The sequence below is a fragment of the Piliocolobus tephrosceles genome, chromosome 2 (genome assembly GCF_002776525.5).
Source record: "Piliocolobus tephrosceles isolate RC106 chromosome 2, ASM277652v3, whole genome shotgun sequence".
NCBI classification, from domain to species: Eukaryota; Metazoa; Chordata; class Mammalia; order Primates; family Cercopithecidae; genus Piliocolobus; species Piliocolobus tephrosceles.
In genome coordinates, this window is record NC_045435.1 from 179,814,979 (window position 1) to 179,833,529 (window position 18,551).

Consider the following 18,551-nt stretch of genomic DNA (forward strand, 5'->3'; position numbering starts at 1 on the left):
TGTGACACAAATGCACATTTAAGAATGTAGGCTGTGTTTGAAGTCATGAAATGGATTGTTAGTAATTGTCTTTAAACACTCCATTCTGGAATAGTATTTATGTATGTTTTTAACATGTCAAACATTTATTCGCAAATATTTATTGGGTACTTACTGTGTGCCAGTCACTGTTCTAGTTTCTAGATAAACAGTTAGAAAACAACCTTATGTTCTGGCGACAGGAAAGATGATAAGAAAGAATTAAGTTGCCAGGATAGTTTCATAAATAATTGCTATAAGAAATAAGAAAGAATTGTATGACAGTGGTTGGTGGTATGGTTATGGGATAGGGATGTAGGGAAGCTGTGCTAATTTTAGATTCCTTAGTCAAGAAGGCTTTCTTTCAGGAGGTCCTGTTTAAAGTAGACCTAAATGAAAAGAAGGAGCCATCCAGGCACAGTCCCTGGCCCTGGGAATGAGGGAATAAGAATAATTCTTATAAGGCATAAAAGTTTAGATTGAAATATAGGCTGAATATGTAAGTACAGAGAAATTGAAAATAAGAGATAAGTCATCATGTGGAAGAAATAGGAATTGGAATACTTTTTTCTTTTAAAATAACAGCTTATATTGAGATAGAATTTATATGCACTAAAGTTCACCTTTTTTAAGTGTACAACGTTAAGATTTTTAGTATATTCGTAGAGTTTTGATTACCACTATCTTATTTTAGAACTTTACCATCATCCCAAAAAGAAGCTGTGTACCCATTAGCAGTCACTCCTCATTCCCTTTTCCCCCACTGCTGGCAACCACTAATCTATTTTGTCTGTTTTAAATTTTGTGCAGAAAATGTGGTTTATCAAGAAAGACGTTTTAAGATGCGTGTACAAACTTGTGATCTCAATGTTTATACTGAGACATGTCAGATTAACTCATATTTATTTTAATTATAATGGTCAACTTCATATTGTATTCCAGATAAAATGAAAGATGCCATCATAGCTAAATTGGCTAATCAGGCTGCAGATTATTTTGGTGATGCTTTCAAACAGTGTCAATACAAAGATACTCTCCCTAAGGTCAGTTATTGTTTTTATAAACACTTGCTTACTTTGCATGTGGAAATATTTAGACTTTTTTGTGTATAAGCAGCAAGTTGAAACTTACAAAGAAATTTGAAGTTTCAATAGAATTATCTGAAGTATATAGTAGAAATAGTTTTTTTTTTTTTTTTTTTTTTTTAGATTTAAGATGCATGAACAATTCTTTTATATTTAAGGGATGCCTTTGTCTTTACCTTTTACTAAACTTGTTTTTCCAAGCTAGAACTCTTTCTGGAAAATGTTGACCATCTGTTTTTAATACTTTCATCAAATCAAGGCATTGTGTAGTTCTGAATCATTGGTGACTTGGTACAAGCATATATACTTGAGCATGTTGATTATTCACACTTTTAATTATTGTCCTGTTTTCTTAAAGATGAGTCTTAAAGCGCAAAAACAGACATAAAGAAAAAAGGAAAAGAAAACAAATTCATCTGATACTTTGATTAGAATTAAGTTTTGCCAACAGGGATTAAAATAATTGGGCTGCTAATGGACAGCTAAGGAAAAGCAACCATCTTAAACCACATATCACAAGAAGTATAATGTTTTAATGTAAACCTTTCTGAAGTGACAATTGAAAAGACTATTTAGTGATGATCATTTAATGACAAAGCAAATCACTAACAAGTACATTTGGAATGATTAATAAAGAAAACTTAAAGTTTGAGTGAAATATATGTTTCAACTACTTCCTTCAGAAATGTTCAAGGAATTAGTTTCATCATATAGTATCTGTTACATGATTTTTTTTTGGTAGGGGAATTTTTGGATTTATAAGTCATGTTCAGGAATCTTTGTACATTAAAAAATTGCAGACAACTTGGGGGTGAGGTAAAAATGCAGATAAGTGCATCTGCAGTACTTATTACTCAGAAAATGATCAATAAGGAATTAATATGACAATTCCTGGGGAATTTAAGATACACCAAGAGCCTAGTAGAAATTTGCCCAGGACTCTTGGGTATTAATAGCTTTCCTCTTAAAAAGAGACTCGGGATCTCCTCTCATGTTTTTTTCATCTGAAAGACCTCATGTTCAGCTGCACAGTGTTCCGTTACATCCTGTTGGGCCATTAGTTCAGTCCTGTCATGGAGAGAAGAATGTCACCTACAAAGACTTGGAAGCTACCTCTGCAGCATTCCTGGTATTCCTTGAAAATCTCCTGTTTCAGAATCAAGTTGCTCCAGCCTTACCCTGAGAACTGGCATGAGTGTAGTTTGAAATTTAGATGTCTTTTATTTTTTCCTTTTTACTAATAAAGCTCATAAGATATTTTCATATTCTAGTTATAAAACTGAAATGTCTGCAAGTAGTGATCCAGGAAGGTAGGAAATTATTCCCTGGGAGACAGGAAAGCACACAAGGTAGTAATTCAGTTTTTGATTCTTTTACATTTTTTGTTTCGACAGTGATTGTCTATCCTAATTCTTTGGATTTTTTAATATCATATACTCCCTAAAAGCAGTGAGGTTACAGGTTAGGATTTGGCATTTTGGAAGAGCCACTGCTAGTATAATTGCTTTCCTGCTTTATGTCTTTGGATCTTTTAAAATTAATTTTGACTGGAATTATTTTCAAAACAAATAGGCAAAATAGCACTTTGTCATCATCATTGGTGATATACTTAATGCATTTGTCTATATGTTTTTGAGTACATGATACTGAAATATTAGTGTATCTATGATACTAAATCATTTTTATATGGCTAAAATCATCTTTAGTAAGAACCTTCGTAGGATATGAATTTAAGTGAGAATTTACTATCTTTTTTTTAAAAACATGATGAAAGTCATCTATAGAGCAATTTCATTAGTATATGTGAGTAATGATGATTTAGTTAACTCTACGGGCTGGGTAAGGGCTCATAAGAAAGCTTCTAAAGCCCTGTGCTTGGTGTTCCTCTGTGAATGTCCATTCTACTTCTCTTTCTAATAATGCATGCTTTTCTTTCTTTTTGTAAACAAAATGTTGACTTCATGGATCAATTAAAGAGAATTGTAAAAACCTAAATTGGCTTCAGTTAACAGTTAAAGAAAACCCCTTCAATTGGAAGAAAAAAAAATTAATTCATAGATTTCAATCCATACAAAATCATGTCGTCTTCTCTGTTTACACCTAACGACTAACCTTAATCTCTAAACCATTAATGGGGTGATTCTAATTTCTGTCTTCTTTTCCTTTTTCTTCCTGCATCCCATGTTGTCTGTGATGGTTTGTGTGGTTGGACTCTCCCCTGGTCAGTATTTTTATTTCCAGGAGGTGTTCCCTGTCTTGGCTGCAAAGCACTGTATCATGCAGGCCAATGCTGAGTACCATCAGTCTATCCTGGCAAAACAGCAGAAGAAATTTGGAGAAGAAATTGCAAGGTTACAGGTGAGTCTTTTGGTAATAAATATTTAAGTAACTAACTTGGATCTCTTTTTTTTTTCCCTAGTGAGATTTCCAAGTTTGCCCATAAAAACCTTTCCCATTCATCACCCCTGTCAGCAGCGGCAGTAATTGTTTTTATCTTTAGACTTTATCTACTGCGTGTTTTTTTGAGGTCTCATATTTTATCTAAAAAATTCACGCAAAATTTGCATTCAGTTCTCTTTTGTAATCCATGTTTATTTTAATGTAAAACTAATTCTAAATTAATTGCCATCTCCAGATTGTTATCTTTAGACTTTACTGCATTATTTTTGGGGTCTCATATATTTTCTGAAAAATTCATGCAGAATTTGCATTCAGTTCTCTTTTTTATTCAAGTTTATTTTAGCGTAAAAATAATTCTAAATTAATTGCCATGCTCCAGGAGTATGTGTAGTGTTTAACTTGTGGACTGGTCTTTGTCTAAACTGGGCCTATCCTTCCGTAACTTGAGGACAGTGGAGAGATGTGTGTGCATATATATATACACACACACACATACGCGCGCGCGCACACACACACACACACACACATATATATATATCTCTTGTGAACAGCCAAGTACTGTCTGTGCAGTTGTATTCATACTGTTGGCATTGGGGTTGTCAGAAACTCGCTGTGAGATTATAGCACCTGAGGCAGCTTGCCAGCAGGAGCAAGAGCTGTTTGTATGAGTTGTTTGTGTTTTGCGTATTAGTAGGTAGAGGATAGAAAGATGACTTAGGGCATTTGAGTTAGGGAAGTTTAAATATGTACTGATTATTAGAAGATACTGTGGTTGTCTTGGTTCGTTTTGTGCTGTTGCAGCAGAATACCACAGACTGGGTAATTGATAAAGCACAGAAATTTGTCACAATTCTGAAGACTGGGAAGTCCAGTGTCAAAGTGCTGGCACCTGGTGAGGGACTTTGTGCTGTGTCACCTGTGATGAAAGGTAGAAGGGCAAGAGAGTGCTAGTGAGTGAGAGAGAGCAAGAGGGGAGCTGAACTGCTTAACAAAGCCCCTCTCTTGATAACTAACTCTCTCTCATGATAATGACATTAATCCATTCATGAGGGCAGAGCCCTCTTGATCTAATCACCTCTTATTATATCCCCATGTCCCAGCACTTTGGGATCGAGAACGCATGAACTTGGGGGACACATTCAGACCATAACAATGGAAATGTTGTTTAGGAGGTTCAGATTAATTAATTAGCCTTTTCATGGGGAAACATCTCACAGTGACCAAATGAGAGAAAGACTTTTTAAAAAAGTCAAACCCAGATTTGTCTGGGGCTTCACTTTGATTACAGTAACTTAGATTCATATATAAAAATGATTCTGAACAAGGAATTTGTGGGAAGAATTTTTTTTTTAAGGCTAGCATATTTAAATTATAAGTTTAGTTTCTTTATTTTCTGGTTTCTGGGACTATTAGATTTAAGTAAGCCCATATTTAGTCTCTATAATATAATCAGTCAGAGAAAGAACTCCTTTTGAAATTTAATCTCATTTTTAAGTACCACTGAAAAAGGAAATTATTTCAAATTCACACAATGGGAGGGGGGTAAAGACTTCCTCAGTTTTAGACACATAGATTTAGCAGCTTTAGTTTTACAGCTTTATTTATAGGTTAAAAGTTAAGACGGAAGTTGGGTGTGATGGCACATGCCTGTAGTCTAGCTACTTGGGAGGATCATTTGAAGCTAGTAGTTTGAGGTCAGCCTGGGCAATATAGTGACACCCCTTCTCAAAAAAAAGTTAACACAGAACACACTCACTGGTCCATATTTCAAAGGACAGTTATTCTTAATTGATTTACACTCCCAAGAAGGCAAACAGAACAGACAAGAAGTTGACCAATAAACCATACTCTCTGTAGTTTCTCATTCAGGAGAGAATAATACCCCATGATTCTGATGGAGATCATTAGGAGGTCACACTATTAAACCAACTTTCTAGTTATGGCTACTAGCAAAGAGAAATAACTTACTGGTCCTATGCAAACCAGAAATGAAAATAAAATCACAATCAGGAAAATCAAAACAATAGATAAAATGGCAGCAATGATAAAATTACTGCTTGGAATCACTTCTGGGGCCAAGAAAAATTGTACCTGAGCTTAATACAGCTCATGAGTTGCAGTTCTTGAACAGTGTAGTTTATGTGGCCCCAGAAGATGGATCTTCTTGGTCATCTTGGTGGATCTTCAAAGATGATGAAATACAATTTTCAAAAAGATATAGAAACACACACACACACATATACACACAGATACAAAAACATGACTCACATAGAATGACTACATGTCAAAGATTTATTTGACTCGTTAATGAGGGACCTAGCAAGATTGTAAATCGATTTTGTGCAAGTATTGTTTTCTTAGTTATGATACTAGGTTGTAGGTATTAAGGAGATTGTCCTTATAGAAAGAATACTTGCTGATGTGTTTAGGGATGAGGGCTCATAACATCTAACTTCAGTTTCGGATAGTTCTGCAATAAAAGAAAAAAGGGTACATGATTATGCGTTTGTACGGGAAAGGAATAGATAAAGCAAATGTGGCAAAATGGTAATTGTTGGACCTATGTAATTATTTTGTGGGCTTGCAATTTTTCAAAATGGGGAAAATAGGTATATATAAGGTTACATAGTTTAATTCCTGTTCCTTTTTTTCCCTCTATCCTGTTCCCTCCATCCATTATTCACACTGCCCCGTAGTTAATTTCCATTAATTTCCTGTTTCTTTTTCTTTCTTTAAAATAGAAGCAAATGTATACATACAGAACACAAACACACACACACACACACACACACACACATTGCACATTCTCACTTCTCATTCTTACTGAAGTGGTAGTATGCTATTAATATATACAGTGTTATATACCTTCTTTTCTCGTATAACAATGTATCCTGAAGATCTCTTCATCTTAATTCAGCAGTAGCTAGACTATCCTTAGAGCTGCATTATACTTCACTATGTAAACCACAGTTTATTGCTGTCTCTTATTGCTGGATACTTGAATGTTTCCAAGATTCACTATTATAAACAATGCTACAGTAAAAAATCATGTACACAAGTTATTTTGTACTTCAGCAGGTGTCTTAGCTTAGGCTGCCATAAGAAAACCATAGACTGGGTGGTTTAAACAACAGAACTTTATTTTCTCATAGTTCTGGAGCCTGGAAATCCAAGGTCAGGGTGCCAGTATGGTCATATTCCGGTGAGATTTACAGATGGCCTTCTCTCTGTGTCCTCATATGGTAAACAGCAAGAGCAAGCCCTCTGGTGTCTCTTATGAGGGCACTAATCCCCTGTGAGGCCCCACCTTCATGACCTCATCTAAACCCCATTATTTTCCAAAGGTCCCATGTTCAAATACCATCACATTAGGAGTTAGGGATTCAAAATAAGAAATTTGGGGAACACAGTCCCGTACATAGCAGCAGGTATATCTTAAATAAATTAATAGAAATGAGATGGCTGATAGCAAAATATAAATATGTCTGTAATTTATTATATATTTGAATTGTTGATCCACTTGGAATTTATCCTGATGTGTGGTGCTAGATAGGGATCCAGTTTTTAAAGTCTTCTTCCAAATGGCTAGCCAGTTGTCCCCAAACTGTTTATTATAATAGCCTTGTTTTCCTCAATGATCTGAGATTCTGACTTTCTCACACATTAGATTCATGGTATATACTGAGATCTATTTCTGCTTTTGTTGTTTCATTGATGTGTTTATCTGTTCATACTCCAGTTCCATATCATTTTAGTTATTTATACTTTAGACTGTTTTAATGTCTGATAGGTACTATTATCTCTTATTTTTTGAATTTTTCTGCCTGTCCTTGCATGTTTTTTGAATTTTGTCATTTTCTGAATTTTCTTGACTATTCTTGCATGTGTTTCTTCATATGAATTTTTTTTTTTGTTTAACTGTTAGGGAAAACATCAAACATATATAAACGTGAGATCATTGAATTTCCATTACCCAACTTAAGTGATTATCAGTATTTTGCTATTTTGTGTTTTAGCTATTTCCCCTTTCCTTCTTATTTTTTTGGAGTATTTTACAACTGTCTCACCTATCATGTCATTCTTAAGTTTTTTAGCCTGTATCTCTAAGAGATAAAGATTTTAAAAAATTAAAACACAAAAATTTAAACAATTAAAAAATTTTGTTAGATGGCTCGTTATCTCAATCTAGCAAAATTAATATTAATATGAATTAGTAGTCATAATCCAGTATTATCTACATCTAGTTTAGTTTTCCCTGATTTTTTTCTCAGGGGTCTTAGTTTGTTCAAATCAGGATCCACACAAAGTCCTCACTTTGCATTTGGTTGATATGCTCTCTGAATCTTTAATTTGTAACAGCCTTCTCCTTCCCAACTTCTGTGTTGAGTTTTCTTCACTTTTTCTTGTTCTGTATGTTTTTTTACTATGATTTCTGTGATGTCTGTTTTCCCTTTTGCTCCTTGTATAAACGTCTCAGCCTTGCTTTCTTAAATTTGTATTTTTCTTTACTTTTGTGAGTTCTGCCACTTCCTGTTTTATATTCTTTGCTCTTTGGCTATCACTCACTCTGGTTTGGGCCATCCAGTACTCTGTTCTTTTGGTACTGTCATTGTGTTCTTAAGTGTTTTAGTTTAGTTTAGTTTTTAGCATGCTGTTTTCATCTACTTTGCAGCAACATTTCTTTGGTGAGTTTTGTTATCTACTGGAAAGATATACTGCTTGTTTTCAGTTTTTTTCTTATTTTTTTTTGTGTTGAGAAATGAGTTGCCTTCTCAGTTACTTGTGTTTGAATAAGATTTATTTTGCCGGAGGTTCCTGTGTGGGGAAATGGGCAGGGTTAGCTTTACAAGCATCACTGTGTTAAGGGCTCCCTCCTAAGGTCCACTTCTCTGGCTCTTAAAGCCTACCCTGGATTAGGAAGAATCCCACTACCTCCATACCTGTGCTTCCCTGAATTCTCACAGCCTGTGCATTTCAAGTTGATGCAGCTACTTTTAGGGTTTATATTTTGCTGAGTGCTTATATAGGCGTTTTCTGAGTGCTTATGCCCTTTCTTCTCCCTCCCTACTTTTCTGTTCTCTGTTTCTGCTTCCCTTAGCAACCCTGTCTTTTTAGTTAATCTGTCTACTTCTTTTTCTCAGCAGCTCTCCTGGAATGAGACCCCTCAGCATCACATTTTTTTCTGTGATCCCCTGGTGGCATGATAGGGGCCAGTTGGCTTTGCCTTTATCATCACCTGGCAAGGTTTTCTCATCCTGTTTTATTGTTTTCAGATTTGCTTAAAGTAGTTTTAACTCAGGGTGGCACCATTAGCACTCCCCTGTTTTCCCCCTCTGTGTATAGGGTACCTATGGTTCTGGTACTAGTGTTTGCTATTTGGGGGAGGGTTCAACCACATTTACAAATCAAATTTGATTTACAAATTTAAAAAGTGATTTAAATTTGTGCAATTTCCCATTTCCTAGTTTACACCGAAGGGTGGCTTTTGTTTTGTTTTGGTTGTCTTTCTCTAAGCTTGATACCAGCTTTGGAGGTTAAGATTTTTATCATGTTAAGGAACTATATATCTATTTCTATTTTACTAAGATTTTAAAAAAATCAAGAATATTGAATTTTATCAAATACTTTTTCAACATCTATGGAGAAATTTGATTTTGTAACATTATTTTGGAGAATTATGTAAGTAGATTTTCTAGTATTAAACCATTTTTGTATTCTTGTAATTTTGTTGTTTTAGACTTGCCTTCTCTCTTCATCTGGTCATTTTATAAATGTAGATGCTTTCTATATGCCTGAGGATATAATATATTCTCTATTTGTGGAGTCTAGTGTTCTCTATGTCTGGTATAAGTCAAACTTGTTAATTGTGTTGGTATAAGATTTGGTATAAGTCAAATCTTCTATAATCTTACACTTCTTAAAAATCTGGTCCAGCCATTGCTGAGACAGATATGTTAAAATCTGCCACTTTGATTATGGGTAGATGTATCAATTTCTCATTATAATTGTTTATATAGAAACTATTACATGCAAAATGTAAGAAATTTTATATCTTTCTGGCAAATTGGCAAACATTAAAAGATTATGTATTATATTTATCCCTAATAATGCTTTTGGCCTCATTGTCTATTTTATATGATGTCTTTATACCTAATACCACCTAAATTTGTATGTGGCTTATGTTCATTTTTTTTATAAGGCCAAACTTAAAAAAAAATTTCTTATTGATATTGACATTTTGTTCACTTCCTGTGTTGTTGGGTAATTTTTTTCAGATGTACCCTTTCACTGAGTGTTACCTGTTACCCTTTGAGGTTCCTGCCTTCATGTGAAGGAATGAAAGAGGTGCATCTCAATTCTCTGTGTTGTATGGTTTCAAGACCCTTGTTTCGGGTCTCCATGAGGGCCTTTAATAAGTTTTAATTGCTAATTCTTTGGATATAGAAATAACCAACAGCCAGATGGGGCACAGTGGCTCATGCCTGTAATCCCAGCACTTTGGGAGGCTGAGGTGGGCAGATCACTTGAGATCAGGAGTTGGAGACTGGCCTGGTCAATATGATGAAACCCCATGTCTACCAAAACATACAAAAATTAGCTTGGCGTGGGTGCGCACACCTGTAATTCCAGCTTCTTGGAAGGCTGAGGTGGGAGAATTGCTTGAACCTGGGAGATCACAGTGAGCCGAGATGGCGCCACAGTGCTCTAGCCTGGGCGTCACAGAGTGAGACTCTGTCTAAAAGAAAGAAAAAAAGAAAGAACCCAACAGCTAGCTTTCTTCAATGTCAGTTTATACTGATTGGCTCATGGATTTCTTTTATTATCTTGATAATTTGCCTATGTGTTTATTGGGATGGCTGTTATGTATTATCCTTCAGTTTTCAGGTATTTTGTGATGGGAGAATTTCCAGATAATCCTGTCAGCCACATTGCTGGAAATGCAAGTCTTCAAATTAAATATATTTTTTTGAAACCAATGCTTAAATACTTGGTGGAGAAAGAGAAAGAAAATCATGTCCTTTTTTTTGTTGTTGTTGTTGACGTTTTTCTTTTTAGCATGCAGCAGAACTGATTAAAACAGTGGCATCTCGCTATGATGAATATGTTAATGTGAAGGATTTTTCTGACAAAATCAATCGTGCCCTTACTGCAGCAAAGAAGGATAATGACTTCATTTATCATGATCGAGTTCCAGACCTTAAAGATCTAGATCCTATTGGCAAAGCCACACTTGTGAAATCTACCCCAGTTAATGTACCCATCAGTCAGAAATTTACTGGTATGTCAATTATTCAGACACACTTTAATCTTATTTTCCTCTAGTTTACTCTGTTTTTCCTAGCTAAAAATCGCATAATTGCTATTGTATGCTTTGAATATAATTCGCTTTCATGTTATTTAAAATGAATATGAGAAGAAATATTATATTGTGTCAGTGCAATGTTAAGATGGAAAGTAAACAATAAAGCATATGTAAAGTATACAATGGTTAGAAGACTTAAAACTATGTGTTTGATTAAGACTATAGCACTTGTCATTTTGTTAACATTTGTTATTTAAGATGCTGCCATTAGAAATAAACAAATATGGCCGGATGTGGTGGCTCACACCTGTAATCTTAATACTTTGGGAGGCTGAGATGGGTAGATTGCTTGAGCTCAGGAGTTAGAGACCAGCCTGTGCAACTGGTGAAACCCTGTCTCTACCAAAAAAAAAAAAAAAAAAAAAAAAAAAAAAAAAAAAAAAAAAAAAAAATTGGCATGGTGGTGCATGCCTGTGGCTTTAGCTACTCTGGAGGCTGAGGTGGGAGGCTTGCTTGAGTGTGGGAGGTGGAAGTTGCAGTGAGCTGAGATCATGCCACCATACTCCAGCCTGGATGACAGAGTGAGATCTCTTCTCAAAAAATGAATAAATAGGCAGGACGCGGTGGCTCAAGCTTGTAATCCCAGCACTTTGGGAGGCCAAGACGGGCGGATCACGAGATCAGGAGATCGAGACCATCCTGGCTAACACGGTGAAACCCCGTCTCTACTAAAAAATACAAAAAACTAGCCAGGTGTGGTGGCGGGCACCTGTAGTCCCAGCTACTCGGGAGGCTGAGGCAGGAGAATGGTGTAAACCCAGGAGGCGGAGCTTGTAATGAGCTGAGATCTGGCCACTGCACTCCAGTCTGGGTGACAGAGCGAGACTCCGTCTCAAAAAAAAAAATAATAAAATAAAATAAAAATGGAATATAAAAATAAACGACAAAAAAACTTTTTTTTTCTTTTTCTTTTGAGATGGAGTCTCGCTTTTGTCGCCCAGGCTGGAGTGCAATGGCGCTATCTCCCTTGCAACCTCTGCCTCCTGGGTTCAGGCGATTCTCCTGCCTCAGCCTCCCAAGTAACTGGCACTACAGGTGTCTGCCACCACTCCCCAGCTAATTTTGTATTTTTAATAGAGACGGGGTTTCTCCATGTTGGTCAGGCTGGCCTGGAACTCCTGACCTCAGGTGATCCACCTGCCTTGGCCTCCCGAAGTGCTGGGATTACAGGCATGAGGCACCGTGCCCAGCCTGTTTCTTTAAACATGTAAACTTCTGTAGTGATAGTTGTATGAGATAAATAAATGTTATTATATTGTAGATGTATACAACAGATGGTAGCCTCTAGCTGAGATCCCAAGGAGAACATTCTGTTACTGGGAAAGGGTGGTTATATGTTTATTTAGCAAACACAAAGTGTTTACAATGTGCCAGGCACTCTTTAAGCACTTTACAAATATTAGCTCATTAGTTTTCACAAGTGCCCTGAGAGGTGTACTGTTTTATCCCTATTTGGTGAGGATACTGATGCACAGAGTGGTTAAGTAATTTCCTCAAGGTCGTATAGCTAGGAAGTGTTGGAGCCAGAAATGGAATCCTGCTGCTGTGACCCACTCAGTCAATTTTTTTATTTTTTTGAGACCGAGTGTTGCACTGTTGCCCAGGCTGCAGTGCAGTGGCACGATCTCGGCTCGCTGCAACCTCTGCCGCCTGGGTTCGAACGATCCTCCTGCCTCAGCCTCCCTAGTAGCTGGGACTACAGGCGCCTACCATCACACTGGCTAAATTTTGTATTTTTAGTAGAGATGGGGGTTTCACCACGTTGGCCAGACTGGTCTTGAACTCCTGACCTCAGGTGAGCTGCCTACCTTGGCCTCCCAAAGTGCTGGGATTATAGGCTTTAGCCACTGTTTCCAGCCCCTCGCTCAGTCAATTTAATCAACAAATGAACAGTGTCACCCAAGATCCCTCACACATATGAAAAAGTTAAAGAAAATTAAGTTCAAAGAAGAAACTTTTCATTGTTGCCATTGTCCATGAATGTAGTGATCTAAAAATTCTCTTTATCATTGTGCTTTAAATAGTGATTTAGTTTTGATCTTTAAATATCAATAGACTATTGATATTTTGATCTTTAAATATCAAATATTTATAGACTCTATAAATATTGGAAAGAAAATATGAACAGTCACTTTTACAGTTCGGATTTTTGTCTTAAAATTTTGTTGTAATTTCTCTTCCTAATTTTAGATCTGTTTGAGAAGATGGTTCCTGTGTCAGTGCAGCAGTCTTTGGCTGCCTATAATCAGAGGAAAGCCGATTTGGTTAACAGATCAATTGCTCAGATGAGAGAAGCCACCACTTTGGCAAATGGGTAGGTAGAGCTTAATTTTAGAGCCTAAAGTTTTCCGTTTGGTTGTTCTTTAGTTCATGAACATTTTAGTTTCTGAGCTTAGAGCTAAGTGTCAAGAGTATATAAAATAGAAAATGTAGACACACACAACCATTTTTGGTGAACACTGTATTTATGAAGCTCTAGCAAATATAGTTGGAAGAAATTATAGAAACAAGGTGAGGATATTTGACTAAAAATTTGTATTTTAAGATGTATTTATTTGGGGGAAATGAGAAGAAGAAATCAACTCAGATACATGGTACGCTTAGTGTTCTGAACCAATTTTTGTTTCTGATAGATTGAATACTAAGAAATATATTCATTGGTTTAAAACATTTTTAGGTATATTTTGCACACACAAATACACCTATTCTAACTACACAGTTCAGTTATTATTTTGTGTGTGTGTATGTGTGTGTGTATATATATGTATATAATTTTTTTTTTTTTTTTTTTGAGACAGGGTCTTATTGTCACCCAGGCTGGAGTGCAGTGGTGTAAACATTAAACATGGCTCACTGCAGTCTCAACCTTCTGGGCTCAAGTGATCCTCCTGCCTCAGCCTCCTGTGTAGCTGAGGCCACAGGTGCAAGCCACCACACCTGGCTCATTTTTTGATTTTTTTATAGAGACGAGATCTGACTTTGTTGCCCAGGCTGGTCTTGAACTCCTGAGCTCAAGTGGTCCTCCTGCCTTGACCTCCTAAAGTACTGGGATTACAGGCATCAACCACCACGCCTGGCCATTTAGTTAGTTTCGATAAATGTATGTACCCATGTGACCGGCGGTATGATTAAGATAGAGAACATTACTGTTACCCTAAAAAAATTCTCTCATGCCCCTTTCCCAGTCCTCCTTCTCCTGGCTCCTGGCCACTATTGATCTGCTCCGTGTCTTAAGTTTAGTTTTACTTTTTATATAATTTAAAATAAGTGTAATCATTCTAGCATATACATATACAGTACTTACACTATGTACAGTATATACTTAGAATGTGTTTTGCTGTTTTTCACTTAGCTACGGTTTTTGAGATTAATCTATATTATGTGTATCAGTTTGAGTCTTTCTATTGCTGAGCAGTATTCCATTTTATGGTTATAGAGCAGTATTCCATTTTATGGTTACAGAGCAGTTTGTTAAACTCTTTCCCCTGTTAATGGACATTTTAGTTTCTATGAACATTCATGTATAAATCTTCGTGTGGACATATTTTAGTTCTCTTGGGTAAATACTTAGGAGTGGAATTGCTAGGTTGTGTGGTTAGCATATTTAATTTTATATGAAATTGCCCGGTTGTTTTCCAAGGTGGTTGTTCCATTTTATATCCTATCTGCACTGTTTGAGAAATACAGTTGTTCTGCATCCTCACCAGTACTTGATACTGTCAGTCTTTTTAGTTTCAGCTACTTTAGTGTGTGTGTGTAGCAGAATCTCACTGTGATTGAATTTGCATTCTCCTAATTACTAATGATAACAACTTTTCATGTGGTTACTAGCCATTCATATATTTTCTGTAAAGTGTCTATTGAAATCTTTTTCTCAGTTTTTAAAACTGAGTTTTTCTTAGTATTTAAAGAGTTCTTTACATATTTTGGAGGCAAGTCCTTTGTCAGATACATATAATTGAGAATCTAGTTGACCCTGAACAACATAGGGGTTATGGAAGCTGACCGCCTTGCCACAGTCAAATCTGCATATAACTTTTGAGTCCCCAGAACTTAGCTACTAATAGCCTGCTGTTGACCGGAAGCCTTACCGATAACATAAACAGTCAATTAACACATATTTTGTATATGTCTTATATAGTATATTCTTACAATAAATAAGCTAGAGAAAAAATGCTATTAAGAAAATCATAAGGAAGAGAAAACATATTTACTGTGATTAAATGGAAGTGGATCATCATAAAGGTCTTCGTCCTTGTCGATTTCATGTTGAGTAGGCTGAGGCAGAGGAGGAAGGAGGGTTGGTCTTGCTGTCTTAGAGGTGGCAGAGGTGACAGAAGTGAAAGTCCACATATACATGGACTCACGTAGTTCAAATCTGTGTTGTGCAAGGGCCAACTATATTTCTCTCGTAGTTGGCTTGCCTTTTCACGTTTTTAGTTTTGATTAATGCATGGATTTTAGCATCATTTTTCTTTAACAAGAAAGGGATGTAGGTTTACTCTAGCATGTGATTAACAGGCAGCCCGAGATTTTACAGAGCTTATTTTCTGAGGAGTTCATTGTATTACATCATTTCATTTGCCTTTTTGTCTTTCCATAGTAGGTAGGGATATGTCCCTCCCTTCCCCGTCATGTAAATGAAGTAACTGAGGAATTGTTACTGGGCCACAAAACTGAGAACAGATGACGACTCTGTAATGAATACTTAGGCCATCTATTTTCTGTTGACATTTTGCCTAGATGATGTGAAATTATAACTATTGATTCTGTTGAAAGAGAGCAGAAAAGAAAAAAATAACTAATTTGTGTATTGTTTCTGACTTGTTAGAGATACTGTAACAATCAAAAGTATAAAAGACTTTTTTTAGGATAGAATTTTTGACTTTTAATTACTTAGACGGAAAGAAGTTTGAACTGTAAACCAATGATACCTAATATATTTTAATGCGGTCATAGTTTTTCTTATTTTTTGGCTTTTTTTTTTTTTGAGACGGAGCCTCACTCTGTTGCCCAGGCTGGAGTGCAGTGGCGAGATCTCAGCTCACTGCAACCTTCGCCTCCCGGCTTCAGGTGATTCTCGTTCCTCAGCCTCCAAAGTAGCTGGGATTATAGGTGCCCACCACTATGCCTGACTAATTTTTGTATTTTTACTAGAGACGGGATTTCACCATGTTGGCCAGGCTGGTCTCGAATTCCTGACCTCAGGTGATCTGCCCGCCTTGGCATCCCAAAGTGCTGGGATTACAGGCGTGAGCCACTGCACCAGCCTATTTTTTGGCTTTTAATTCTGAATTGTGAACTTAATTTTTTTAATGATTTTGGTTTAATTTCATCAATCACTTAATTTTTTTTTTTTTTTTTCTGTTAACCTTTGCTTTGTTTTTCATTGATAGGGCTTATCCAGTTTTTCTGGGTGCTAACTCCATTGCTGTTGATTTGGTTATAGAAGATTAAATTAAATAAAGTAAATATTGATGAGGAGTTATTTTAAATTGTTTTAGACTTCAACATAACATAGTATCTCATTTTTTCAGGGTGCTAGCTTCCCTTAATCTTCCAGCAGCAATTGAAGATGTGTCTGGAGATACTGTACCTCAGTCTATATTGACTAAATCCAGATCTGTGATTGAACAGGGAGGCATCCAGACTGTTGATCAGTTGATTAAAGAGCTGCCTGAATTACTGCAGCGAAATAGAGAAATCCTAGATGAGGTATGTTTTATAAGATTTGCTTTTCAAGTATAAACACTGTGATCCCTTGATGTCCAGCAGGGATTGGGCCTGGAGACTTCCTCATGCTAGTGTTCACAGTGTAGTTAGTATTCATCACTTTGGTGAATTTACTGTGGCCCAGAGCCTTCTCTTTAGCATAAGAGAAATTCTGGTTGAGTGAGAATGGCTTTCATTCTTATCTTAAGGGTAAGTAAGTACACATTAAACTCAAATGACCACTGTGTAAAACTAGTATACCAAGAGAAATTAACTATTATACAAACTGTTCAGTCTTTGTAATTATTGACTTATTTTATACATAGGCAGATCAACTTTCTTGGTGATCATGGAAAGCTAACTGTTTGCCAGTGTTATTCTCTTTTTATAGTGCTTTCACCTCTTCCCCCTAATTCATAAAGTTTCTTTCCTTAGCAAAAATACATTTCACTGGTTATATGGGCTTTTGCCAGTTTAGGAGTCGTGTTATCTCTTTAGATGACTTATCAATGCTTTAATCTATGATGTTTTGATTTTTCAGTTAACTTTCAGAGGATATTGTATTTATACCATTTCCAAGTACTTTGGGGTAGGGGCAGAGTACTTGAGAGAGTGTGAGTCTTGTGGATGAGAATATTTACCTCCCAGGGTTATTTAGATAATTAATTAGGCTAGAACAGAAAGATGCCTAGCCTTTGGACATATAGGATATGCTTTAATAAGTTACAGCTATTACTATTATATTCCTTTAATGATGATGGTATATTACAGTTACTCTAACTGTAATGATGATGAGATGGTGATTGTTATTCACCTTTCAGTCCAAATCAGCTTTTGAAAAAGGTTAAGGTGGAAATTTACTGCGTTGTTGACTTGAGAAAGCTGCTATTTATGAGGGGTTCTATATTAATTATACAGTTAACATTCACCAACCTTATTTGTGTAGACACAGTCAATAAACAGAAAAACTAAAGAAAACATAATTGGTATTACATACTTCAGTACTAAAGCTTTTCTGTGTTGTACTTGATAGAAATGCAGAATCTCAGGCCCCATGTCAGACCGACTGTATCAGGATCTGAATTTTAACAAGATTCCCAAGTAATCTGTGTGTGCCTATTAAAATTTGACAAACACTGTTGTACCTTATAGTTCTTTAAAATTTGTTGATTTGTGAGTAAAGAAGCACGTGATCTGGTGTTTCACTGAAAGGACATTTTTCTAATGTCCTTTTTTAAATTATGTCTAATAATTTCTTTATTAGCCATAGGGAGAAGAAAGTGGAGAGTGTTGTATAAGACCGTATGCAAGTGGCAGCAGCAAGAAGTAATTGTCTGATAGTGAGGGAGGATACAAACACTAAGAAATGCAGGCATAGCACATCAAATGAAAAGCAGTCTTGGGACATTTAGCAAATAGAAGTAAGAGTAAATCATCATTTAATAGTTTGCAGTTTACACATAATTCATTGGTTAAGGACTCAGAATGTAGAGTTGTATTTGGATTTGATTCCCAGCTCTTAAACCTACCTGTGACTTGGAGTGAAGTACTTAATATCTTCATGTTTCAATTGATCATCCAAAAAAATAGGGTTAATAGTAGTTAGCCAATAAGATAGTTGTGAAGTGGAATTTGTGTGTACTACTTAGTAGTTATGTAAATATTAACTGTATTTCCTTTTAAGTTGCTATTAATTGGAATATGTATGTTTGGTTTTGTAAATTTTTTTTGATAGGAACATTGTCTAATGTGTCAATTGTGAGAAGCATCTTTAGAAATATTAATGTGAAAACATAAAAAAAACTCACATTAGTGTTTATGCATACGTCTGTTGTCTAACTTAATATGAGGTACCTTTATTTATCTTATTTGATGTTCCTAACAGCCTTGTGTGTGTTATTCTGTCATTTGTACTTGGAGAGTCTGATTTTTAAGTAAGTTGTAAATTTAAGTTGTAAAGCTGATAATCTTTT

The 18,551-nt window shown here is 35.9% G+C and overlaps 1 protein-coding gene across 2 annotated transcripts in view; it reads left to right on the forward strand.

The window, feature by feature from the left end:
• The window catches only part of PDCD6IP (programmed cell death 6 interacting protein), a 74,652-nt gene that overhangs the window by 28,112 nt on the left and 27,989 nt on the right, over positions 1-18,551 (forward strand). Inside the window, exons 6-10 of one of the 2 annotated variants that reach the window (XM_023214686.3) lie at positions 961-1,061; positions 3,330-3,461; positions 10,560-10,782; positions 13,057-13,180; positions 16,404-16,581. In XM_023214686.3, the coding sequence (XP_023070454.1) occupies positions 961-1,061; positions 3,330-3,461; positions 10,560-10,782; positions 13,057-13,180; positions 16,404-16,581 (758 nt within the window). The remainder of the gene's footprint in view (positions 1-960; positions 1,062-3,329; positions 3,462-10,559; positions 10,783-13,056; positions 13,181-16,403; positions 16,582-18,551) is intronic. The other variant, XM_023214687.3, reaches the window with a different exon arrangement.